At 44.8% G+C, this 24,713-nt stretch overlaps 2 protein-coding genes across 2 annotated transcripts; one reads left to right on the forward strand and one right to left on the reverse strand.

The window, feature by feature from the left end:
* Nucleotides 1-89: 89 nt before the first annotated feature.
* Nucleotides 90-6,214, forward strand: SLX1A (SLX1 homolog A, structure-specific endonuclease subunit). Its single transcript, XM_059872822.1, has 6 exons — nucleotides 90-397; nucleotides 715-1,086; nucleotides 2,595-2,646; nucleotides 3,559-3,861; nucleotides 4,419-4,549; nucleotides 6,020-6,214. Exons 2-6 carry the CDS (start codon nucleotides 824-826, stop codon nucleotides 6,135-6,137), a joined length of 867 nt encoding a protein of 288 aa, XP_059728805.1. The 5' UTR covers nucleotides 90-397; nucleotides 715-823; the 3' UTR covers nucleotides 6,138-6,214.
* SGF29 (SAGA complex associated factor 29) lies at nucleotides 6,157-24,713 on the reverse strand. The gene is made up of 9 exons (XM_059872820.1): nucleotides 24,577-24,713; nucleotides 23,361-23,436; nucleotides 23,205-23,277; nucleotides 22,097-22,161; nucleotides 21,815-21,944; nucleotides 17,330-17,476; nucleotides 15,088-15,123; nucleotides 12,586-12,748; nucleotides 6,157-7,399 (listed from the first exon to the last, which is right to left on the reverse strand). The coding sequence occupies exons 1-9, from the start codon at nucleotides 24,649-24,651 to the stop codon at nucleotides 7,283-7,285; spliced, it is 882 nt and encodes a 293-aa protein (XP_059728803.1). The 5' UTR covers nucleotides 24,652-24,713; the 3' UTR covers nucleotides 6,157-7,282.

Genomic DNA, 24,713 nt, shown 5'->3' on the forward strand with positions numbered 1-24,713 from the left:
AGGTAATGGTTTGCGGAGGGTTCTGGGTAATGAGGCGGAAACGAGGAGATTTGCGCAAGGGTTTGTGGGTAACGAGGCAAAATATGAACCGCGGCCATTGCCCGAGGGCGATGCGTGGGCCTAGTACGAACCAGTCTGAACCAGTAAGGGAGAAGTGGCGCCACTAAAGGCACCAGTGACACCAGCAAAGACCAGTAGGAGAGGAGAACGGACCAGTACAAACCAGTATGGGACCAGTGAGAGGGAAATGGCACCAGGGAAACCATTTATGAGAGGAGAGGGCCCCAATTCCTCAAAGTCGAAGTGATCGCTGTGCATTGTGGGTACCGAGGCAAAATACTCGTCGATATACCGAGGCGGAAATAACGGAAAGTTCCCTGGTGGACCGCAAGGCACGGTGGGTAACGTGGCAAAACCTCCACAAATAGTTACGTATTTAAGGAGAAATTTTTCCTCTTCGTCCTCCTCCTCCTCTTCCTCCTTTTCGTCTTTAGTGTCGTATGTGGCGAGGCAAAGCCGCCGCCATCTTTACCGAGGCAAAAACCCGGCAGCTGTTTTGCTTGCGCTGTGCATTGTGGGTACCGAGGCAAATCGTCCGCTGCTTTTCGAGGAAAAATCCGAACCTCAAAAGATAATTTTCTTTTCTTTTTCTACCTCTTACTCTTTCTCTTCCTCCTCCTTATTTTCTTTAATGCATTTTGTCTCCATTTTTAGCGACTCGACCTTGCCCAAACTTCCCCTCACGTAGCGCAGTGCATTGTGGGTACCGAGGCAAACCGGCCGCCATTTTTATGAGGCGAACGCTGAAACGCTCTTTCTCGCAATGCATTGTGGGTATCGAGGCAAAAATACTTACTCTAACCGAGGCGGAAGTGCTTGCGTCTTACCGGAAGTGACCCCGGGGCATTGTGGGACGGCGATGGCGGCCATGAGGGCGGTGTATTTGCTGCGCTCCGCCGCTCCCCGGGGCCGCTGCCGGGGCCGAACCTACGTGGGCTTCACGGTGGATCCGCGGCGGCGCCTCCGGCAGCACAACGGCGGCAGGAGGAGAGGGGGAGCCCGCAGGACCAGCGGGAGAGGGCCCTGGTGGGGGAGCCGGGGCGGTTGGGGGGGGTTCATGGGATTTAAAGGGGATTTTTGGGGGATTAAAAGAGAATTTGGGGGGGATTTGGGAGCGTTGAAGGGGTTTTGGGGGGGTTTAAGGAGGATTTGGGGGGGTTGAAGGGATTTAAGGGGGATTTCGGGGAGTTTAATGGGGGTTTGGGGGAGTTTAAGGGGGGTTTGGGGGAGTTTAACTGGATTAAAGTGAGATTTGGGGGGGTTTAAGAGGATTTGGGAGGGCTCAAAGTGGATTTGTTGGGGTTAAGAAGGATTTGAGAGGGTTAAAAGGGGATTTGAGGGGAATTTGGGGGAGTTTAAAGGGATTTGGAGGGATTTAAATGGATTTTTGGGGGGATTTTGGGGGGTTTAAAGGGAATAAAAAGAGGTTTTAGGGGGTTTAAAGGGGATTTGGAGAGATTTGAAAGTATTTAAGGGGGATTTTGGGGGTGATTTAGGGGAGCTTAAAAGGATTTGGGGGAGTTTAAAGGGATGAAAAGCAGATTTGGAGAGTTTAAAAGGATTAAAAGGAGGTTTTGGGGGCTTTAAAGGGGATTTTGGGGGGTTCCAGGAGGATTTCTGGGGTTTCAAGAGATTAAAGTGAAATTTAAAGGAGCTTAAGGAAGTTTTGGGGGGTTTAAAGGGATTTGGGGGGTTTAGAGGAGGTTGTTGGGGGATTTTTGGGGTATTTAAGGGGTTTTGAGGGAGTAAAAGGTGGATTTGGGGGGGTTTAATGGGATTAAATGGGGATTTGGGGGATATTTGGGAGGGTTCAAGGGTGTTTTGGGGGAGTTTAAAGGGATTTAGGGAGATTTGGGGAGGTTTAAAGGGATTTAAGAGGATTTTGGGGGGTTTAATTGGGATTTGAGAGAAATTTGGGGGTTTTAAATGGATTTGGGGGAGCTTAAAGGGGGATTTGAGGGGTTTAAAAGGGATTTAAAAGCGATTTGGGGAGGTTTCAAGGGATTAAAAAGAGTTTTTGTGGAGTTTAAAGGGGATTTGGGGGGGTTCAAGGCGGATTTTGGGGATTCTAGGACATTAAAGGGAGATTAAGGGGGATTTAAGGAAAATTTGGGGGTGTTTAAAGGGATTTTGGGGGATTTGGAGAGTTTTAAAGGGATTTGAGGGAGATTTTTGGGGGGTTCACGGGGGATTTTTAGGGTTTAAAGGGATTTAAGAGGGATTTGGGGGGATTTAAAAGGATTTTGGGGGGGATGTTTGGGATTCAGGGGAGATTTGTGGGGTTTAAATAAATAAAGGGAAATTTGGGGGTCTTCCATTGGGTTTTGGGTAAATTAAAGGGGATTTTGGGGATTTAAAGTAGAATTTGGGGCGATTGCAAAAGTTTTGGGGAGGATTTTGGGGGATTTTGGGCAAATTTGGGGGATTTTTAATTCAATAAAAAAGGACTAATGATTTTTTACAATTAATTTGGTCGGTGATTTTTAATTTTTAACCAATTTTGAGGCGATTAACCCCATTTTTCTCCCACCAAGGGAAATGGAACTTTTCGTCCACGGCTTCCCCTCCGACGTCGCCGCCCTCAGAGTGAGCCACGCCCCCTTCTAAAGCCCCGCCCACCTCATTAAACCACATTATACCCCTCCTTTTTAATCCAAGCCCCTCCCACTTTTACCCAAATTATATAAGCCCCACCCACCTGATTAATTATTCAAAACCCTCCTCTTTTTATTTAAGCCCCTCCTACTTTAAACACCCACTAATTTAAGCCACGCCCACCTCATTAAACCACAGTATACCCCTCCTTTATTTAAGCCCCTCCCACTTTCTAGCCCCACCTACTTAACCCCACCCCTTAATTAATTAACATTAAACCACGCCTCTGTATTTAAGCTCCTCCCACTTTTAAGCCACACCCACCCCATTAAACTTTGCTCCTTTTATTTAGGCCACTCCCACTTTTAAACCTCACCCATTTAAGCCCCACCCACCTCATTAAGCCTCATTTTAATTCCTCGTCTTCTAAGCTCCTCCTACTTTTAAAATAACAATTTCAGCTCCACCCACATAAGCCCCACCCCTTTCTTCAGTCAAGTTTGACCCCGCCTCCATTTAAGCCACTCCCACTAATTAATGCCCTTCTACTTACGCTCCACCCCTTTTTAAGCTCCACCCAGCACATGAACTTCAATTTCTTCTAGGCCACACCCACTTAAGCCCCACCCTTTTGAAAGCCCCTCCTAAATCATTAAACTCCGCCCCTTTAATGTGATCGCTCTCTAAGCCACGCCTCTTTTCCTAAGCCACACCCATTTAAGCCCTACCCCATTAACCCTCACCTAGTCAAGCTCCTCCCACTTGAACTTAAGCTCCACCCCTTTTAATCTTCACCCACAAGGAAAAGCTTTTAAGCCCCACCCACCTCATTACCCTTAACAAAACCCCTCCCCCTTTTTTAAACTCCGCCTACTTAAGCCCCGCCCCCTTTTTTCTTTTTAGTTTGAGTGGGCGTGGCAACATCCTAACTCCTCCCGCCGCCTCTTGGCCCCGCCCACTCGCCGCCCTCGGGAGCAGCCAATCAGCTTCGCCCTCCGCCTCTTGCCCCGCCTCCTTCGGGCCCCACCCTGGTCCCGCCTCCCGTTAAAAATCCGCTGGCTCCGCCCACCTCGCCCCGCCCTGGAGTTGGCTCCGCCTACTCACATGGAGGAGGAGGAGGGGGCGGGGCTGCCACGCCTTAAAAGGAAAAAGGGGCGGAGTCAAGAGTTGGAGATGGACGATTGTGGGTGTGGCCTGTGTGGGGAGGTAAGGGGAGGGGCTTGAAGAGGTGGGGCTTAAAGGGGAGGGGTTTAATAGGGTGGGGCAATAGGGGAGGGGCCTAATTGGCTTTAAGTGGGCGGGGCTTAGGATGAGAGAGACTTGAAACGGGAGGAGTTCAGAGTGGCTTAATTAGGTGGGTGGGGCTTAAAGAGGTGTGGCCTAAAGTTAGAAACCTAAAGGGGGCGGGGCATAAATGAATAGGTTAAAGTGGGAGGGGCTTAATAAAGAGGTTAAAGCATGTGGGGCTTGATAGGAGGGGCATAAAGTGGGTGGGGCTTGGAATGGGTGGAGCTTAACTGGGTATGAGGTAAAGTAGGAGGGGCCTAAACTTTGATCTTAAGAAAGGGGGTGGGGCTTAGAAGCGCAGGCCTAAAAGGGGTGGGGCTGAAGTTATTTAAATTTTCAGCTTGGCTTAAAAGGGGCGTGGCTTTCTAAACTATAAAAAAAGATTTGGGGGAATTTTTTGTCTTGAAAAGGCAAATTTATGCAAATTTTTGTTGAGTGGGAATTTCATGGTCTTGACGTTTCCATGTCCCTTTTAGACACAGGCCACGCCCCTTTTGCGCTGTCCCCGCCCCCAGTGCGACATGGCCGCCCATCCCCCCTGCCTGGCCCGGCTCTTCCTGGCCCCGGAGCCGCAGCAGCTGCTGCCAGTGGGGGGCACCTGCCCCAGGTAAAAAGGGGGCGTGGCTTGTGATTGGGGGAGGGGCTGTTTGTTTAGAGCGTTTACTTTATAAGGAAATGTTTCAATATGGCTGCTAAGGGGCGGAGCTTGGTTTTGAGGGAGTTTAACCTTAAAAGGGAAGGTTCCAAGATGGCTGCCAGGGGGTGGAGCTTATTTCTGAGGGAGTTTTTCTTTATAAGGAAAAGATTCAAGATGGCTGCCAGGGGTGGGGTTTGTTTATAGACCCTTTTATCCTTATAAGGAAAGTTTCCAATATGGCTGCCAGTGGGTGGAGCTTATTTCTGAGGGAGTTTTTCTTTATAAGGAAAATATTCAAGATGGCTTCCAGGGGTGGGCATTGTTTCTAAAACCTTTTTTCCTTATAAGGAAATGTTCCAATATGGCTGCCAGGGGGTGGAGCATGTTTCTAAGGCCTTTTTTCCTTATAAGGAAAAGATTCAATATGGCTGCTAGGGGGTGGAGCTTGTTTCTGAGAGTTTTTCCTTTTAAGGAAATGCTCCAATATGGCTGCCAGTGGGTGGAGCTTGTTTCTGAGAGTTTTTCCTTTTAAGGAAATGCTCCAATATGGCTGCCAGGGGGTGGAGCTTGTTTTTGAGGAAGATTTTCCTTATAGGGAAAGGTTCCAAGATGGCTGCCAGGGGGTGGAGCTTGTTTCTTAAGCCCTTTTGCCTTATAAGGAAAAGATTCAATATGGCTGCCAGTGGGTGGAGCTTGTTTCTGAGAGTTTTTCCTTTTAAGGAAATGCTCCAATATGGCTGCCAGGGGGTGGAGCTTGTTTTTGAGGAAGATTTTCCTTATAAGGAAAGGTTCCAAGATGGCTGCCAGGGGGTGGAGCTTGTTTCTAAGGCCTTTTTTCCTTATAAGGAAAAGATTCAATATGGCTGCCAGTGGGTGGAGCTTGTTTCTGAGAGTTTTTCCTTATAGGGAAAGGTTCCAAGATGGCTGCCAGGGGGTGGAGCTTGTATCTTAAGCCCTTTTTCCTTATAAGGAAATGCTCCAATATGGCTGCCAGTGGGTGGAGCTTGCTTCTGAGAGTTTTTCCTTTTAAGGAAATGCTCCAATATGGCTGCCAGGGGGTGGAGCTTGTTTCTTAATCCCTTTTTCCTTATAAGGAAAAGATTCAATATGGCTGCCAGTGGGTGGAGCTTGTTTCTGAGAGTTTTTCCTTTTAAGGCAATGTTCCAATATGGCTGCCAGGGGGTGGAGCTTATTTCTTAAGCCCTTTTTCCTTATAAGGAAATGCTCCAATATGGCTGCCAGGGGGTGGAGCTTGTTTCTGAGAGTTTTTCCTTTTAAGGAACTGTTCCAATATGGCTGCCAGGGGGTGGAGCTTGTTTCCAAAGCATTTTCCTTAAAAGGAAAGGTTCCAAGATGGTTCTCAGGGGGCGGAGCTTATTTCTAACAGATTTGTCCTTATAAGGGAAAGGGGGTGTGTCCTTACTTTAACCCCACCCCCAGGTGCCACACCCACCTCCTCTGGGGAGATCTGATTCGTCGCTGCCTGGGAGAGGCGGAGCCTGAAGAGGAATGGGCGGAGCCTGATGACATCACCATCCCAAGCTCCGCCCCCACATAAAGCCACACCCACATTTGCATTTTTACCTTTTAAAATTTATTTATTTGTAATAAAACTTATTTATTATTAAAAAATAATTTGTTTATTGTCATTTAGGGGGTGTGGCTTTGCCTGGCCACACCCCTATGATGTCATTTCCTTTTGCCCCTCCCCCTTTTGGCCGCCATTTTGAGTTGTAAAATTTCCATTTTTTTCCCTTTTTTTTTCCTTTTTAACCCGTTTTTTTCCCAATTTTTTTCCTTATTTAATTTCTGTGGATCCCTAAACCCTCCCAAAAAATTTTGGGATTTTTTGTCCCAAATTTTGGGGCATTTCCCCCAATTTTAACCAGAAAAATTCCACATTTTCCCCCAAAAATTCATAATTATTGCCCTTTAAAAATCTAAATTTTCCCCAAAAATATTTTAATTTTTTCAAAAGAATTCCTAATTTTATCCCCAAAAAATCTCAAGTCTTCCCCCATAAAAATCCCATTTTTTTTCCATAAAAATCCCATTTTTTTCTTCCCCAAAAAATTTTAGTTTGTTTCCAAAATGCCTCAAATTTTCGTCCTAAAAAAATCCCAAATTTCCTCCATAAAAATCCCATTTTTTCCCCATAAAATATCAACTATTCCCCTAAAAAACCCTCAATCTTCTCCCATAAAAACCCCAGTTTTTCCCCCAAGAAATTTATATTTTTTCTTCAAGAAAACCTTATTTTTCCCAATAAAAATCCTTATTTTTACTGAAAAAATTCTCAAATTTTCCCCTCAAAATTCCCATTTTTTTACCCTTAAAAATCCCAATTTTTTCCCCCAAAATGCAGCACTTATTTCTCCATGAAAACCACAATTTTGCCCATAAAATCCCAAATTTTTTCCCCAAAAAATCCCAAAATTTTACCAAAAATTCCCATTATTTACCCCCCAACTACTCCAAATTTTTCCCAAAAATCCTAATTTTTTCCCACCAAAAATCCCAATTTCTCCCCAAAAAAACCTCAATTTTCCCCCTTTAAAAAATCAAATTTTTTTCCATTTTTCCCCTTTAAATCCTATTTTTACCCCCCAAAAATCCCATTTCCCCCCTCCCCCATAATTCCAGGCTGTTCTTTTCGATTTTTGGGTCGTTTTTTTCCAATTTTGGGCGGTTTTTCCCCAATTTTCACTTTTTTTTGGTCTCTTTGCAGGCCACCACGTAGCGCTGGGCCACGTTCAGGGGCGGGGAGTAACCGTCGGCGTAGGAGGTGTCCTCGAAAAGCACCGAATAATCGTCCTGGGGCTGGGAAATTTGGGGGAAAATTCAACGTTTTTGGGAAAAAATAAGAATTAGAAAAAAAGCCACGCCCAGAAATTACCCCCTTATATGGTAATGGGACCATAGCAACAAGCCACGCCCCTTAGCAACCCCTTATAAGGGAATGGGTCCCTATCCAATCAATTTTATGATTTATGCTGTTACTTAGCAACAAGCCACGCCCCTTAGCAACCCCTTATAAGGGAATGGGTCCCCATCCAATCCGTTTTATGAGGTAATGCTGTTCCTTAGCAACAAGCCACGCCCCTTAGCAACCCCTTATAAGGGAATGGGTCCCTATCCAATCCCTTTTATGAGGTAATGCTGTTCCTTAGCAACAAGCCACGCCCCTTAGCAACCCCTTATAAGGTAATGGGTCCCCATCCAATCCCTTTTATGATTTAATGCTGTTACTTAGCAACAAGCCACGCCCCTTAGCAACCCCTTATAAGGTAATGGGTCCCTATCCAATCCCTTCTATGATTCAATGCTGTTACTTAGCAACATGCCACGCCCCTTAGCAACCCCTTATAAGGGAATGGGTCCCTATCCAATTCCTATTATGATTTAATGCTGTTACTTAGCAACAAGCCACGCCCCTTAGCAACCCCTTATAAGGGAATGGGTCCCCATCCAATCCCTTTTATGAGGTAATGCTGTTACTTAGGAACAAGCCACGCCCCTTAGCAACCCCTTATAAGGTAATTGGGTCCCTATCCAATCCCTTCTATGATTTATGCTGTTCCTTAGAAACAAGCCACGCCCTTAGCAACCCCTTATAAGGGAATGGGTCCCTATCCAATCCCTTCTATGATTTATGCTGTTCCTTAGCAACAAGCCACGCCCCTTAGCAACCCCTTATAAGGGAATGGGTCCCTATCCAATCCCTTTTATGAGGTAATGCGGTTCCTTAGCAACAAGCCACGCCCCTTAGCAACACAGCCTAACGCCATACCTCAACATTGCCCTTATATGGTAACACTTCCCTAGCAACAAGCCCCGCCCCTTAGCAACCCCTCTCAAGGTTATACCTCAACATTGCCCTTATATGGTAGTACCTCCCTAGCAACAAGCCCCGCCCCTTAGCAACCCCTCCTAAGGCCATACCTCAACATTGCCCTTATATGGTAGTACCTCCCTAGCAACAAGCCCCGCCCCTTAGCAACCCAGCGCCCCCTATTGACCGCGCTGCTTTTGAACCAAAATTCCCCATTTTCGCGGGGATTTTTGGGGCGAATTGGGGCGGTTTTGGGTCAGACTCACGCGCTGGGGCGGGGCATGGATGAGGGCAACATAGATGGCAATGCCTCTCCTTAGGGTCAAGCCACACCCCCTAACAACCACCTGATATGGCAATGCCTTGCCTTAGCAACAAGCCACGCCCCATAGCAACCCCTCATAAAGCAGTGCATTAGCATTTCCCTTATATGGTAACACCACCCTAGCAACAAGCCACACCCCTTAGCAACCCCCTAATAAGGCAACACTCCCCTAGCAACAAGCCACACCCCTTAGCAACCCCTCATAAAGCAGTGCATTAGCATTTCCCTTATATGGTAACACCTCCCTAGCAACAAGCCACACCCCTTAGCAACCCCCTTATAAGGCAATACTCCCCTAGCAACAAGCCACACCCCTTAGCAACACAGCCTAAGGCCATACCTCAACATTGCCCTTATATGGTAACACCTCCCTAGCAACAAGCCCCGCCCCTTAGCAACCCCTCCTAAGGCCATACCTCAACATTGCCCTTATATGGTAGTACCTCCCTAGCAACAAGCCCCGCCCCTTAGCAACCCCTCCTAAGGCCATACCTCAACATTGCCCTTATATGGTAGTACCTCCCTAGCAACAAGCCCCGCCCCTTAGCAACCCCTCCTAATGCCATACCTCGACATTGCCCTTATATGGTAGTACCTCCCTAGCAACAAGCCCCGCCCCTTAGCAACCTAAGGCCATACCTCAACATTGCCCTTATATGGTAACACCTCCCTAGCAACAAGCCCCGCCCCTTAGCAACCCAGCGCCCCCTATTGACCGCGCTGCTTTTGAACCAAAATTCCCCATTTTCGCGGGGATTTTTGGGGCGAATTGGGGCGATTTTGGGTCAGACTCACGCGCTGGGGCGGGGCGTGGATGAAGGCAACATAGATGGCAATGCCTCTCCTTAGGGTCAAGCCACACCCCCTAACAACCACCTGATATGGCAATGCCTTGCCTTAGCAACAAGCCACGCCCCATAGCAACCCCTCATAAAGCAGTGCATTACCATTTCCCTTATATGGTGACACCACCCTAGCAACAAGCCACACCCCTTAGCAACACTGCCTAAGGCCATACCTCAACATTGCCCTTATATGGTAACACTTCCCTAGCAACAAGCCACACCCCTTAGCAACCCCCTTAGAAGGCAACACTCCCCTAGCAACAAGCCACACCCCTTAGCAACCACCTTATAAGGCAACACTCCCTTAGCAACAAGCCACACCCCTTAGCAACCCCTTTATAAGGCAACATTCCCCTAGCAACAAGCCACACCCCTTAGCAACCCCCTTAGAAGGCAACACTCCCCTAGCAACAAGCCACACCCCTTAGCAACCCCACCTAAGGCCATACCTCAACATTGCCCTTATATGGTAGTACCTCCCTAGCAACAAGCCACACCCCTTAGCAACCCCACCTAAGGCCATACCTCAACATTGCCCTTATATGGTAGTACCTCCCTAGCAACAAGCCACACCCCCTAGCAACCCCACCTAAGGCTATACCTCAACATTGCCCTTATATGGTAACACCTCCCTAGCAACAAGCCCCGCCCCTTAGCAACCCCTCCTAAGGCCATACCTCAACATTGCCCTTATATGGTAACACCTCCCTAGCAACAAGCCCCGCCCCTTAGCAACCCCACCTAAGGTTATACCTCAACATTGCCCTTATATGGTAACACCTCCCTAGCAACAAGCCCCGCCCCTTAGCAACCCCTGCTAAGGTTATACTCTAACATTGCCCTTATATGGTAACACCTCCCTAGCAACAAGCCACACCCCTTAGCAACCCCCTTATAAGGCAACACTCTCCTAGCAACAAGCCACGCCCCTTAGCAACACTGCCTAAGGCCATACCTCAACATTGCCCTTATATGGTAACACCTCCCTAGCAACAAGCCACACCCCTTAGCAACCTCTCTGAAGGCCATACCTCAACATTGCCCTTATATGGTAACACCTCCCTAGCAACAAGCCCCGCCCCTTAGCAACACAGCGCCCCCTATTGACCGCGCTGCTTTTGAACCAAAATTCCCCATTTTCGCGGGGATTTTTGGGGCGAATTGGGGCGATTTTGGGTCAGACTCACGCGCTGGGGCGGGGCGTGGATGAAGGCAACAGAGATGGCAATGCCTCTCCTCAGGGTCAAGCCACACTCCCTAACAACCACCTGATATGGCAATGCCTTGCCTTAGCAACAAGCCACGCCCCATAGCAACCCCTCATAAAGCAGTGCATTAGCATTTCCCTTATATGGCAACACCTCCCTAGCAACAAGCCACACCCCTTAGCAACACCCTTAGAAGGCAACACTCCCCTAGCAACAAGCCCCGCCCCTTAGCAACCCCTCTGAAGGCCATACCTCAACATTGCCCTTATATGGTAACACCTCCCTAGCAACAAGCCCCGCCCCTTAGCAACCCCACCTAAGGTTATACCTCAACATTGCCCTTATATGGTAACACCTCCCTAGCAACAAGCCCCGCCCCTTAGCAACACGGCCTAAGGCCATACCTCAACATTGCCCTTATATGGTAACAGTTCCCTAGCAACAAGCCCCGCCCCTTAGCAACCCCTGCTAAGGTTATACTCTAACATTGCCCTTATATGGTAACACCTCCCTAGCAACAAGCCCCGCCCCTTAGCAACCCAGCGCCCCCTATTGACCTCGCTGCTTTTGAACCAAAATTCCCCATTTTCGCGGGGATTTTTGGGGCGAATTGGGGCGATTTTGGGTCAGACTCACGCGCTGGGGCGGGGCGTGGATGAATGCAACATAGATGGCAATGCCTCTCCTTAGGGTCAAGCCACACCCCCTAACAACCACCTGATATGGCAATGCCTTGCCTTAGCAACAAGCCACGCCCCATAGCAACCCCTCATAAAGCAGTGCACTAGCATTTCCCTTATATGGTAACACCACCTTAGCAACAAGCCACACCCCTTAGCAACCCCTTATATGGTAATACTCCCCTAGCAACAAGCCACACCCCTTAGCAACACAGCCTAAGGCCATACCTCAACATTGCCCTTATATGGTAACATTTCCCTAGCAACAAGCCCCGCCCCTTAGCAACCCCTCTTAAGGCCATACCTCAACATTGCCCTTATATGGTAACACCTCCCTAGCAACAAGCCCCGCCCCTTAGCAACCCCACCTAAGGTTATACCTCAACATTGCCCTTATATGGTAACACCTCCCTAGCAACAAGCCCCGCCCCTTAGCAACCCCTCCTAAGGCCATACCTCAACATTGCCCTTATATGGTAGTACCTCCCTAGCAACAAGCCCCGCCCCTTAGCAACCCCACCTAAGGTTATACCTCAACATTGTCCTTATATGATAACTCCCTAGCAACAAGCCCCGCCCCTTAGCAACCCCTGCTAAGGTTATACTCTAACATTGCCCTTATATGGTAACACCTCCCTAGCAACAAGCCCCGCCCCTTAGCAACCCCTGCTAAGGTTATACTCTAACATTGCCCTTATATGGTAGTACCTCCCTAGCAACAAGCCACACCCCTTAGCAACCCCTCCTAAGGCCATACCTCAACATTGCCCTTATATGGTAACACCTCCCTAGCAACAAGCCCCGCCCCTTAGCAACCCGTCCTAAGGCCATACCTCAATGTTGCCCTTATATGGTAACACCTCCCTAGCAACAAGCCACACCCCCCTAGCAACCCCCTTATAAGGACACACTTCCCTAGCAACAAGCCACACCCCTTAGCAACACAGCCTAAGGCCATACCTCAACATTGCCCTTATATGGTAACACCTCCTTAGCAACAAGCCCCGCCCCTTAGCAACCCAGCGCCCCCTATTGACCACGCTGCTTTTGAACCAAAATTCCCCATTTTCGCGGGGATTTTTGGGGCGAATTGGGGCGATTTTGGGTCAGACTCACGCGCTGGGGCGGGGCGTGGATGAGGGCGCGGTAGAAGCAGGTGGTCTGGGGGTAGAGGGCCAGCACCAGCTGATCCTTGTGGAACAGAGCCTCGGGATCCGTCTCGGGGTTGGTTTTCCACTGGGGCAGGGGGATGATGCGGCGGCGGCTCAGGGTGTGGCGCCTGGTTGGGGTGAAAAAGGAGGAATTTGGGAAAAATCGAAATTTTTGGGGGGGAATTGGGAGAAAAAATGGGATTTTTTGGTTAAAAAACGGGGGGAAAATGGGATTTTTTGGGGGGAAAAACGGGGGTGATATGGGGGAAAATTGGGGTTTTTGGGAGGGTAAATTGGGTGGAAATTGGGATTTTTTTAGGGGGAAAAATTGGGATTTTTAGGGGAAAAACTTGGGATTTTTGGGGGGAAAAATTGGTATTTTCTAGGGAAAAATTGGGGGAAATTTGGGGTTTTAATGAGGAAAAATTGAGATTTTTAGGGGAAAATTTGGGGTTTTTATGAGGAAAAATTGGGATTTTCAAGGGGAAAATTTGGGGTTTTAATGAGGAAAAATTGGGATTTTTTTGGTCAAAAAATGAGGGGGATAATGGGATTTTTATGAGGAAAAATTGGGGGAAATTGTGGGTTTTATAAGGAAAAAATGGGATTTTTTGGGGGGAAAATGGGGAAAAATTGGAGTTTTTGGGAGGGTAAATTGGGTGAAAAATGGGATTTTTTAGGGGAAAAATTGGGATTTTAGGGGAAAAACTTGTTATTTTCTAGGGAAAAAATTTGGGGAAAATTTGGGGGTTTAATGAGGAAAAATTGGGATTTTTTTGGTCAAAAAATGAGAGGGATAATGGGATTTTTATGAGGAAAAATTGGGGGGAAATTGTGGGTTTTATGAGGAAAAAATGGGATTTTTTTGGGGGGAATATGGGGTTTTTATAGGGAAAAATTGGGATTTTTTGGAGGGTAAAGTGGTATTTTTATGAGTGAAAATTGGGGTGATTTTGGTAAAAAAAATGGGATTTTTAGGGGAAAAAATGGGATTTTTTAGGAGAAAAATTGGGGAAAATTTGGGGTTTTTATGGTGGAAAAAGGGATTTTTTTGGGAGGGGAAATTGGGATTTTTATGGGTGAAAATTGGGATGATTTTGGTCAAAAAACGGGGGAAAAGGGGATTTTTTTAGGAGAAAAATTGTGATTTATATGTGGAAAAATTGGGGGAAAATGGGGGGAAAATGGGGATTTTTATTGGGAAAAATTTGAATTATTTTGGGGGAAAATTGGGATTTTTGTGGGGAAAAATTGGGATTTTTTGAGGAAAAATTGAATTTTTGGTAGAAAAATTAGGATTTTTTGGAGGAAAAAATGGGATTTTTTGGAGGAAAAATTGGGATTTTTATGGGGGAAAATTGAATTTTTGGGGGAAAAATTGGGATTTTAATGAAGTAAAAATGGTATTTTTGAAGGGGGAAATTAGGATTTTTTGGGGAAAAATTTGGATTTTTGTGGAGGAAAAATGGGATTTTTGGGGTAGAAAATCTGGATTTTTTATGAAGTAAAAATAGAGAAAAAATAGGATTTTTATAGGGGAAAATTTGGATTTTTATTGGGAAAAAATGGGATTTTTGTGGGGAAAAATTGGGATTTTTGGAGGAAAAATTAGGATTTTTATTGGGGGAAAATTGAATTTTTGGGGGAAAAATTGAGATTTTTATGAAGTAAAAATGGGATTTTTGTGGAGGAAAAATGGGATTTTTTTGGTAGAAAATCTGGAATTTTTATAAGGTAAAAATAGAGAAAAAATTGGATTTTTATAGGGGAAAATTTGGATTTTTATGAGGAATAAATGGGATTTTTGTGGGGAAAAAATGGGATTTTTGTAGAGGAAAAATGGGATTTTTAGGGAGAAAAATTGGGATTTTGGAGGAAAAATTGGGATTTTTATGAGGAAAAAATTTGGATTTTTGGGGGGAAAATTGGGATTTTTATGAAGTAAAAATGGGATTTTTGGGGGGGGAAATTGGGATTTTTAAGGAGAAAAATTAGGATTTTTTGGGGGAAAATTTGGATTTTTATTGGGAAAAAATGGGATTTTTGTGGAGGAAAAATTGGGATTTTTGGGATAGAAAATCTGGAATTTTTAGGAAGTAAAAATAGAGAAAAAATTGGATTTTTATAGGGGAAAATTTGGATTTTTATTAGGAAAAAATGGGATTTTTGTGGGGAAAAAATGGGATTTTTAAGGAGAAAAATTGGGATTTTTTGGAGGAAAAATTGGGATTTTTTAGGGAGAAAAATTAGGATTTTTAGTGAGAAAAATTGGGATTTTTCTGTGGAAAAATTGGGATTTTTAAGGAGAAAAATTGGGATTTTAGGGAGGAAAAATTGGGATTTTTTTGGAGGTAAAAATGGAAAAAATTTGGGATTTTTTGGGGAAAATTTGGGGTTTTTTTGGGGTGGTTTTAGGGGATTTTGGGTCATTTGAAATCCAGTTTTGGGGATTTTTTTCCTCACTCACTCCTTCCCTTCCTCGTCGATGTCATCAACTTCGTACCTGGGGGAAAAAAACCAAAAATCAGAATTAAAAACCCAGAAAAGAGGAAAAACTGGGAATTTTTAACCCAAAAAATTGAATTTTCAGCCAAAATTGTGAAGTTTGATGGCAAAAATGGAAATTTTGAGGTCAAAAATGGAAATTTTGAGCCAAAAAATTCAATTTGGAGTCAAAAAAAGCAAATTTTGGCTTAAAAAAATTCAATTTTGGCCTCAAAAATGTGAATTTTGGACCCAATAAAGCAAATTTTGACCCCAAAAAAATGGATTTTGGGCTGAAAAAGACAATTTGAACCCCAAAAAATTGAATTTTTGGGATGAAAAAGCCAAATTTAACCCAAAAAAAGCAAATTTGGACCCTAAAAATTTGAATTTTGGGCCCAGTAAAGGCAATTTTGACCTAAAAAACTTGAATTTTGCCCTGAAAAATTTGATTTTGGGGCTAATAAAAAGGAAATTTTGATCCAAAAAAGCAAATTTTGGCCTGAAAATTTTGATTTTTGAGCTAAAGAGGTGGATTTTGGGGTGGGAAAAAGGGGATTTTGGGTGGAAAAAGGGGGATTTGGGTAAAAAAAAGGGATTTTGGGTGGGAAAAAGGGGATTTTGGATGAAAAAAGTGGATTTTGGGTGAAAAAAGTGGATTTTGGGTGGAAAAAAGGGGATTTTGGGTGGAAAAAAGGGGAATTAGGATGAAAAAAAAGGGGATTTTGGGTGGGAAAAAAGAGGATTTTGGGTGGAAAAAACGAGATTTTGTGGGGAAAATTCTGGGTGGAAAAAAGGGAATTTTGGGGGAAAAAAGGGGAATTTGGATGGAAAAGGGGGGTTTTGGGTGCAAAAAGGGGATTTTGGGGGAAAAAAGGAGATTTGGGGTGGAAAAAAGAGGATTTTGGGTGGAAAAGGGGGATTTTTGGGTGGGAAAAAGGGGAATTTGGGTAGAAAAAAGGGGATTTTGGGTGGGAAAAAGGGGAATTTGGATGGGTAAAAAGGGGGTTTTGGGTGCAAAAAGGGGATTTTGGGTGGGAAAAAGGGATTTTGGGAGGAAAAGGGGGAATTTGAATGGAAAAAAGATGGGTTTGGGGGTCCAAAAAGGGGGTTTTGGGTGGGAAAAAGGGGATTTTGGGTAGAAAAAAGAGGATTTTGGGGGGGAAAAAGGGGATTTGGGGTAGAAAAAAGGGGAATTTGGATGGAAAAAAGGGAGATTTTGGGATGCAAAAAGGGGATTATGGGTGGAAAAAAAATCTGGGTGAAAAAAGAGGATTTTTGGTGAAATAAGGGGGTTTGGAGTGGAAAAAATGGGATTTGGGGTGCAAAAAGGGGATTTTTTTGGGGGAAAAAAGGATTTTAGGTGGAAAAAAGGGGTTTTTGGTGAAAAAAGGGGATTTTGGGATGGAAGAAAGGGGGTTTTGGGTGGGAAAAAGGGGATATTGGGCAGGAAAAAGGGGATTTTGGGTGGAAAAGGCGGAATTTGGATGGAAAAAAAGAGGGGCTTGGGTGGGAAAAAGGGGATTTTGGGTGGAAAAAAGAGGATTTGGGGTTTAAAAAGGGAATTTTTGGGGGAAAAAAGGGGAATTTGGATGGAAAAAAAGGGGGTTTTGGGTGGGAAAAAGGGGATTTTTGGGGGAAAAAGGGGAAATTGGGGTGGGAAAAAGGGGATTTTGGGGTGCCAAAAAGGGGGTTTTGGGTGCAAAAAGAGGATTTTGGGTGGAAAAAGGGGGAATTTGGGTGAAAAAGGCAGATTTTGGGTGGAAAAAAGGGGATTTTGGGTGGAAAAGGGGGATTTTGGATGGGTAAAAAGGGGAATTTGGATGGGAAAAAGAGGAGTTTGGGTGAAAAAAGGGGAATTTGGATGGGTAAAAAGGGGGTTTTGGGTGGGAAAAAGGGGATTTTGGGTGAAAAGGGGATTTGAGGTGAAAAAAGGGGATTTTGGGGTGGAAGAAAGGGGGTTATGGGTGAAAAAAGGGGTTTTTGGGTGCAAAAAGGGGAATTTGGGATGGAAGAAAGGGGGTTTTGGGTGGGAAAGGGGGGTTTTGGGGGGAAAAAGGGATTTTGGGTGGGAAAAAGGGATTTTGGGTAGAAAAGGGGATTTTGGGGTGGGGAAAAGGGGATTTTGGGGTGGGAAAAAAGGGATTTTGGATGAAAAAAAAGGGGGTTTTGGATGGAAAAAAGGGGATTTTGGGTTTAAAAAAGGGTTTTTGGGTGTGACTGACTTGTTGGCAGCGTGGCTGTAGCTGACCACCTCGGCCAGGATCCACTGCTCGTCGCCCTCCAGCGCCTTCACCCTGGCGGCCACTTTGTCCCCAGGCTTGGCCACGTAGTCCCCGGCGGCCGGGACGGCCCCACAGAGGGGAGGGGGTCTGGGGAGGACACAACATTCCCAACAATTCTCCAAAATTCCCAACATTTCCCGTCAAAATTCGTGAAAATTCCACAAGAATTGCCAAAATTTTCCGGCAAAAATTCCCCCCAAATCCTAAATTTTTCCCCTAAAATTCTCAAAAATCCCCCTTTTTTCCCAAATCCCTCTTCACCCTCCCAAAACCCTCATTATCCCCCAAAATTCCCATTTTTCCCCCAATTTTCCCTCATTTTTCCTCACTTTTCGCTGGGCTTCCCGATCCACAGCAGCACCATCAAATCCCCTTTTATTCCCCAAAACTCTTAATTTTTTCTCTCAATTTCCCTCTTTTTTTCCCCAAATCCCTCTTTACCCTCCCAAAACCTTCATTATCCCCCAAAATTCCCATTTTTTTCCCAGTTTTCCCTCATTTTTCCTCACTTTTCTCTGGGCTTCGCAATCCACAGCAGCACCATCAAATCCCCTTTTATTCCCCAAAAATCTAAATTTTTTCTCTCAAATTCCCCCTTTTTTTCCCCAAATCCCTCTTTACCCTCCCAAAACCCTCATTATCCCCCAAAATTCCCATTTTTTTCCCTATTTTCCCTCATTTTTCCTCACGTTTCTCCAGGCTTCGCAATCCACAGCAGCACCATCAAATCCCCTTTTATTCCCCAAAAATCTTAATTTTTTCTCTCAAATTCCCCCTTTTTTTTCCCCAAATCCATCTTTACCCTCCCAAAACCCTCATTATCCCCCAAAATTCCCATTTTTCCCCCAGTTTTCCCTCATTTTTCCTCACGTTTCTCTGGGCTTCCCGATCCACAGCAGCACCATCCTCAGCACCCTCAAATCCCCTTTTATTTCCCAAAAATCTTAATTTTTTCTCTCAAATTCCCTCTTTTTTTCCCCAAATCCCTCTTTACCCTCCCAAAACCCTCATTATCCCCCAAAATTCCCATTTTCCCCCCAATTTTCCCCCATTTTTCCTCACGTTTCTCAGCGCTTCCCAATCCACAGCAGCACCATCAAATCCCCTTTTATTCCCCAAAAACCTTAATTTTTTCTCTCAAATTCCCTCTTTTTTTCCCCAAATCCCTCTTTACCCTCCCAAAACCCTCATTATCCCCCAAAATTCCCATTTTCCCCCCAGTTTTCCCTCATTTTTCCTCATGTTTCTCCGGGCTTCGCAATCCACAGCAGCACCATCAAATCTCCTTTTATTCCCCAAAATCTTAATTTTTTCTCTCAAATTCCCTCTTTTTTTTCCCCCAAATCCTTCTTTACCCTCCCAAAACCCTCATTATCCCCCAAAATTCCCATTTTTTTCCCAATTTTCCCTCATTTTTCCTCACATTTCTCTGGGCTTCCTGACCCACAGCAGCACCATCCTCAGCACCCTCAATTCCCCTTTTATTCCCCAAAAATCTTAATTTTTTCTCTCAAATTCCCTCTTTTTTTTCCCCCAAATCCCTCTTTACCCTCCCAAAACCCTCATTATCCCCCAAAATTCCCATTTTTCCCCCAATTTTCCCTCATTTTTCCTCACGTTTCTCTGGGCTTCCTGATCCACAGCAGCACCATCCTCAGCACCCTCAAATCCCCTTTTATTCCCCAAAAATCTTAATTTTTTCTCTCAAATTCCCTCTTTTTTTTTTCCCAAATCCCTCTTTAACCTCCCAAAACCTTTATTATCCCCCAAAATTCCCATTTTTTTCCCAATTTTCCCTCATTTTTCCTCACGTTTCTCAGCGCTTCCGATCCACAGCAGCACCCTCAAATCCCCTTTTATTTCCCAAGAATCTAAATTTTTTCTCTCAAATTCCCTCTTTTTTTCCCCCAAATCCTTCTTTACCCTCCCAAAACCCTCATTATCCCCCAAAATTCCCATTTTTTTCCCAATTTTCCCTCATTTTTCCTCACGTTTCTCTGGGCTTCGCAATCCACAGCAGCACCATCCTCAGCACCCTCAAATCCCCTTTTATTCCCCAAAACTCTTAATTTTTTCTCTCAAATTCCCTCTTTTTTCCCCCAAATCCTTCTTTACCCTCCCAAAACCCTCATTATCCCCCAAAATTCCCATTTTTCCCCCAATTTTCCCTCATTTTTCCTCACGTTTCTCCAGGCTTCGCAATCCACAGCAGCACCATCAAATCCCCTTTTATTCCCCAAAAATCTTAATTTTTTTCTCTCAAATTCCCTCTTTTTTTCCCCAAATCCCTCTTTACCCTCCCAAAACCCTCATTATCCCCCCAAAATCCCATTTTTTTTCCCAATTTTCTCTCATTTTTCCTCACTTTTCTCCGGGCTTCCCAATCCACAGCGGCACCATCCTCAGCACCCTCAAATCCCCTTTTATTCCCCAAAAATCTTAATTTTTTCTCTCAAATTCCCTCTTTTTTCCCCCAAATCCCTCTTTACCCTCCCAAAACCCTCATTATCCCCCAAAATTCCCATTTTTTTTCCCAATTTTCCCTCATTTTTCCTCACTTTTATCAGCGCTTCCATCCACAGCAGCACCATCAAATCCCCTTTTATTCCCCAAAAATCTTAATTTTTTCTCTCAAATTCCCCCTTTTTTTTTTTTCCCAAATCCCTCTTTACCCTCCCAAAACCTTCATTATCCCCCAAAATTCCCATTTTTTTTCCCCAATTTTCCCTCATTTTTCCTCACGTTTCTCCGGGCTTCCCAATCCACAGCGGCACCATCCTTAGCACCATCAAATCCCCTTTTATCCCCCAAAAATCTTTATTTTTTCTCTGAAATTCCCCCTTTTTTTTTTTCCAAATCCCTCTCTACCCTCCCAAAACCTTTATTATCCCCCAAAATTCCCATTTTTTTTCCCAATTTTCCCCTATTTTTCCTCACTTTTCTCAGCGCTTCCATCCACAGCAGCACCATCAAATCTCCTTTTATTCCCCAAAAACCTTAATTTTTTCTCTCAAATTCCCTCTTTTTTCCCCCAAATCCCTCTTCACCCTCCCAAAACTCTCATTATCCCCCAAAAATCCCATTTTTCCCCCAATTTTCCCTCATTTTTCCTCACGTTTCTCTGGGCTTCGCAATCCACAGCAGCACCATCAAATCCCCTTTTATTCCCCAAAAATCTTAATTTTTTCTCTCAAATTCCCCCTTTTTTTCCCCCAAATCCTTCTTTACCCTCCCAAAACCCTCATTATCCCCCAAAATTCCCATTTTTTTCCCAATTTTCCCTCATTTTTCCTCACTTTTCTCCGGGCTTCCCGATCCACAGCAGCACCATCCTCAGCACCCTCAAATCCCCTTTTATTTCCCAAAAATCTTAATTTTTTCTGTCAAATTCCCTCTGTTTTTCCCCAAATCCATCTTTATCCTCCCAAAACCCTCATTATCCCCCAAAATTCCCATTTTTTTTCCCAATTTTCCCTCATTTTTCCTCACTTTTATCAGCGCTTCCGATCCACAGCAGCACCATCAAATCTCCTTTTATTCCCCAAAAATCTAAATTTTTTCTCTCAAATTCCCTCTTTTTTTCCCCAAATCCCTCTTTACCCTCCCAAAACCCTCATTATCCCCCAAAAATCCCATTTTTCCCCCAATTTTCCCCCATTTTTCCTCACTTTTCTCTGGGCTTCGCAATCCACAGCGGCACCATCCTCAGCACCCTCAAATCCCCTTTTATTCCCCAAAAATCTTAATTTTTTCTCTCAAATTCCCTCTTTTTTCCCCCAAATCCCTCTTTACCCTCCCAAAACCCTCATTATCCCCCAAAATTCCCATTTTTTTTCCCAATTTTCCCTCATTTTTCCTCACTTTTATCAGCGCTTCCATCCACAGCAGCACCATCAAATCCCCTTTTATTCCCCAAAAATCTTAATTTTTTCTGTCAAATTCCCTCTTTTTTCCCCCAAATCCCTCTTTACCCTCCCAAAACCCTCATTATCCCCCAAAAATCCCATTTTTCCCCCAATTTTCCCTCATTTTTCCTCACTTTTCTCCGGGCTTCCCGATCCAGAGCAGCACCATCCTCAGCACCCTCAAATCCCCTTTTATTCCCCAAAACTCTTAATTTTTTCTCTCAAATTCCCTCTTTTTTCCCCCAAATCCTTCTTTACCCTCCCAAAACCCTCATTATCCCCCAAAATTCCCATTTTTTTTCCCCAATTTTCCCCCATTTTTCCTCACGTTTCTCTGGGCTTCCTGATCCACAGCAGCACCATCCTCAGCACCCTCAAATCCCCTTTTATTCCCCAAAAACCTTAATTTTTTCTCTCAAATTCCCTCTTTTTTCCCCCAAATCCCTCTTCACCCTCCCAAAACCCTCATTATCCCCCAAAAATCCCATTTTTCCCCCAATTTTCCCTCATTTTTCCTCACTTTTCTCCGGGCTTCCCAATCCACAGCGGCAGCGTCATCGCCGACTGCTGCAGCAGCGTCATCAGCACCCCCCTCCTCATCGTCTTCCTGGGCGGCTCTGCCTCGCTGTAAATCCCGGCGATTTTTGCCGCTGGAATTGAAAGAATTTTTAAAAACCCAAATTCCATCGAAATTTGTGGAATTTGGGTGGAATTTTGAGGGATTTTGAGGGGTTTGAGGCTTTTCCCGCCTTTTTTCCGGCCGTGAGGGGAGCGGCGCGGCAGCGCCCCCTAGCGGCCGTACCGATGCGGCGCTCCTCGAGCAGCGATTTGATCTCGGCGATTTTATCCAGAGCTCTCCGGAGAACGCTGAAAAAAAGAGGGGAAAAAGGTAAAAATTGGGAAAAAAAGTGGAGTTTGGAAGGTGGGAAGGGGTGGGGAAAGGAAAAGGGAGGGATTTTGGGGGAAAAAATGGGGTTTTGGGGGGGAAAATGGGAGGAGGAGAGGGGTGGGAAATGGGGGGTTTAGGGAAAATTAGGAGGGAATTGTGAGGGAAAATGTGAGGGGAAAAAGGGAAAATGTGAGGGGAAAAAGGAAAAAATTAGCAGGGAAACAGCAGAAATCTGAGGGGGAAAAGTGGGAATTTGAAGGGATAAAGTGGGAATTTGAGAGAAAAAGCAGGAATTAGAAGTGAAAAAAATCTGAGGGTAAAAAGGTAGAAATTTGGAGGGGAAAGCAGAAATCTGAGAGGAAAAAGAGAAAATCTGAAGGGGAAAAGAAGAAATCTAGGGGGGGAAGCGGGAATTTGAAGGGATAAAGTGGGAATTTGAGAGAAAAAGCAGAAATTGGAGGTGAAAAGAAAATCTAAGGGCAAAAAGTGGAAATAGGAGGAAAAAAAAGTGGGAATCTGAGGGGAAAAAGGGAAAATTATTAGGGAAACAGCAGAAATCTGAGGGGGAAAAGTGGGAATTTGAAGGGATAAAGTGGGAATTTGAGAGAAAAAGCAGAAATTGGAGGTGAAAAAAAAGTCTGAGAGCAAAAAGTGGAAATCTGGAGAGGTAAAGCAGAAATTTGAAGGGAAAAGTGGGAATCTGAGAGGGGAAAGTGGGAATTTGAGAGGGAAAACCTGGAATTTGAAGAAATAAAGTGCAAATTTGAAGGGAAGAGTGGGAATCTGAAGGCAAAAAGAAGAAATTTGAGGGGAAAAAAGAGAAAATCTTTGGGAAAAGTGGGAATCTGAGGGAGTAAAGTGGGACTCTGGAGCAATAGAGCAGAAATCTGAGGGGAAAAAAGCGGGAATTTGAGGAAAAAAGTGAGAATTTGAAGGGATAAGGTGGCAATATGACGGGATAAGGTGGGAATTTGTGGAATTTGAGGTTTTTTGGGTTTAAAAATGGGAATTCTGGACTCACTTGCACTCGGCCTCGGCGTCGGCCTTGGCTGTGGTGTAGAGCCCTCGGAGCTTGGTGCGGTAATAGGGGGAAACTGAAGGGGATTTTGGGGGTCAAAATGACCCAAAAACCCCCAAAATCCCCCCAAAATTCCCTCTAAATCCCAGAATTTGTTACTTTTGTTCTCCGTCTGCATCCGCTCGTGCGTCTTCTGGATGTTCACCAGGTTGTGCTCGCTGCGGGAGCGCTCCTCCTGAGGGGAAAGTCAGGAAAAAAATGAGGAAATTGGAAAAAAAGGGGGGAAATGAGGAAAAAAAGGAGGGGAAAATGAGGAATAAAGGAGGGAAAAGAGGAGTTTTGGGTTAATAAAGGGGGATTTGAGGGAAAAAATGGGAAAATTGGGGATTGGACTTAGAGATTTATAAAGGAAAAAATGGGATTTTGAGGGGTAAGAATTAATAAATAGAAAATTTTGAGGGGAAAATGAGATATTTTGGGGGTTGGAGTTTGTGAATTGAGATTTTAGAGGGAAAAATGAGGGATTTTGAGGGGTTGGAGTTAATAAATGGAGATTTTGGAGGCCAAAAATTATTGATTGGAGGGGTTGGAGATAGTAAAGGCGGATTTATGAGGGAAAAATTGGGAAAAATTGGGGTTGGAGTTAATAAATGGAGATTTATGAAGGAAAATGAGGGATTTTGAGGGGCAGGGATTAATGAAGAGGAAATTTTGAGGGGAAAATGGGGGATTTTAGGGGAAAATTAGGATTTTGGGGTGGGAATGTGGAATTTGTGTAAATTAAGAGAGATTTAGGGTAGAAGCAGGTGATTTGGGGGCAAGAAAGGGGCAATTTAAGGGTAAAATCGGTCAATTTTAAAATAAAACTTGTGAATTTGACATAAAATGGGCCATTTTGCAACAGGAATGGGCAGTTTTATTATGAAATAGGTGATTTTAGGACTAAATATCCTCGGGTTTTGGGTAAAATGAACGGTTTTGTGGTAGAAATGGGTGATTTTGTGAGATTTGTGAAGGGATACTGGAGATTTGAGGGAAAATGGAGAATTTGTGAAGGGAAAATGCATAAATGTGAGGGGAAAAAGCAAATTTGTGAGGGGAATTGAGGGAGAAACGGGAGGTCCGTGAGGGGAAAGATGACTGGGGGAGAAATGGGTGATTTTTGAGGTCCGTGACGGGAAAAAAGTTTATTTTGGGGTGAAATTGGTGATTTTGGGGGTCCGTGAGGGGAAACGGGAGGGAAATAACGGGATGGGTGCGGAGAAATCGGGGAAAAGCGGAGCAAACGGGGATGGGGGATGGAAAACGGGGGATGCTGAAGAGGAAAGAGAAATCCTAAAAGAAAATTGGAATAACCTAAAAGAAATTCCCGTACCTGCGTCTGTTTAATGAGCTGGTGCAGCTCCCCCAGCAGCTCCGCGATGCGGGAATCGGCCGAAACCAACGCCATGACGGGAGAATGGAACGGGAACGGGGGGGGGGCAAAATGGCGGCGGCTCCTGAGGGAAGCGG

This window comes from Haemorhous mexicanus, chromosome 38 (assembly GCF_027477595.1).
Source record: "Haemorhous mexicanus isolate bHaeMex1 chromosome 38, bHaeMex1.pri, whole genome shotgun sequence".
Classification (NCBI taxonomy): Eukaryota; Metazoa; Chordata; class Aves; order Passeriformes; family Fringillidae; genus Haemorhous; species Haemorhous mexicanus.

What these genes read in the sequence shown, in the direction of transcription:
- SLX1A (XM_059872822.1), top strand. Translation starts at nt 824, where the DNA reads ATGCATTGTGGGTATCGAGGCAAAAATACTTACTCTAACCGAGGCGGA. An exon ending in GGTGTGGCCTGTGTGGGGAG is followed by an intron (nt 3,862 to 4,418) that starts GTAAGGGGAGGG and finishes TGTCCCTTTTAG; the next exon opens with ACACAGGCCACGCCCCTTTT. An exon ending in GTGGGGGGCACCTGCCCCAG is followed by an intron (nt 4,550 to 6,019) that starts GTAAAAAGGGGG and finishes CCCCACCCCCAG; the next exon opens with GTGCCACACCCACCTCCTCT.
- SGF29 (XM_059872820.1), bottom strand. Translation starts at nt 24,651, where the DNA reads ATGGCGTTGGTTTCGGCCGATTCCCGCATCGCGGAGCTGCTGGGGGAG. An exon ending in AGCTCATTAAACAGACGCAG is followed by an intron (nt 23,437 to 24,576) that starts GTACGGGAATTT and finishes CTTTCCCCTCAG; the next exon opens with GAGGAGCGCTCCCGCAGCGA. An exon ending in ATCGACGAGGAAGGGAAGGA is followed by an intron (nt 12,749 to 15,087) that starts GTGAGTGAGGAA and finishes CACCCCAACCAG; the next exon opens with GCGCCACACCCTGAGCCGCC.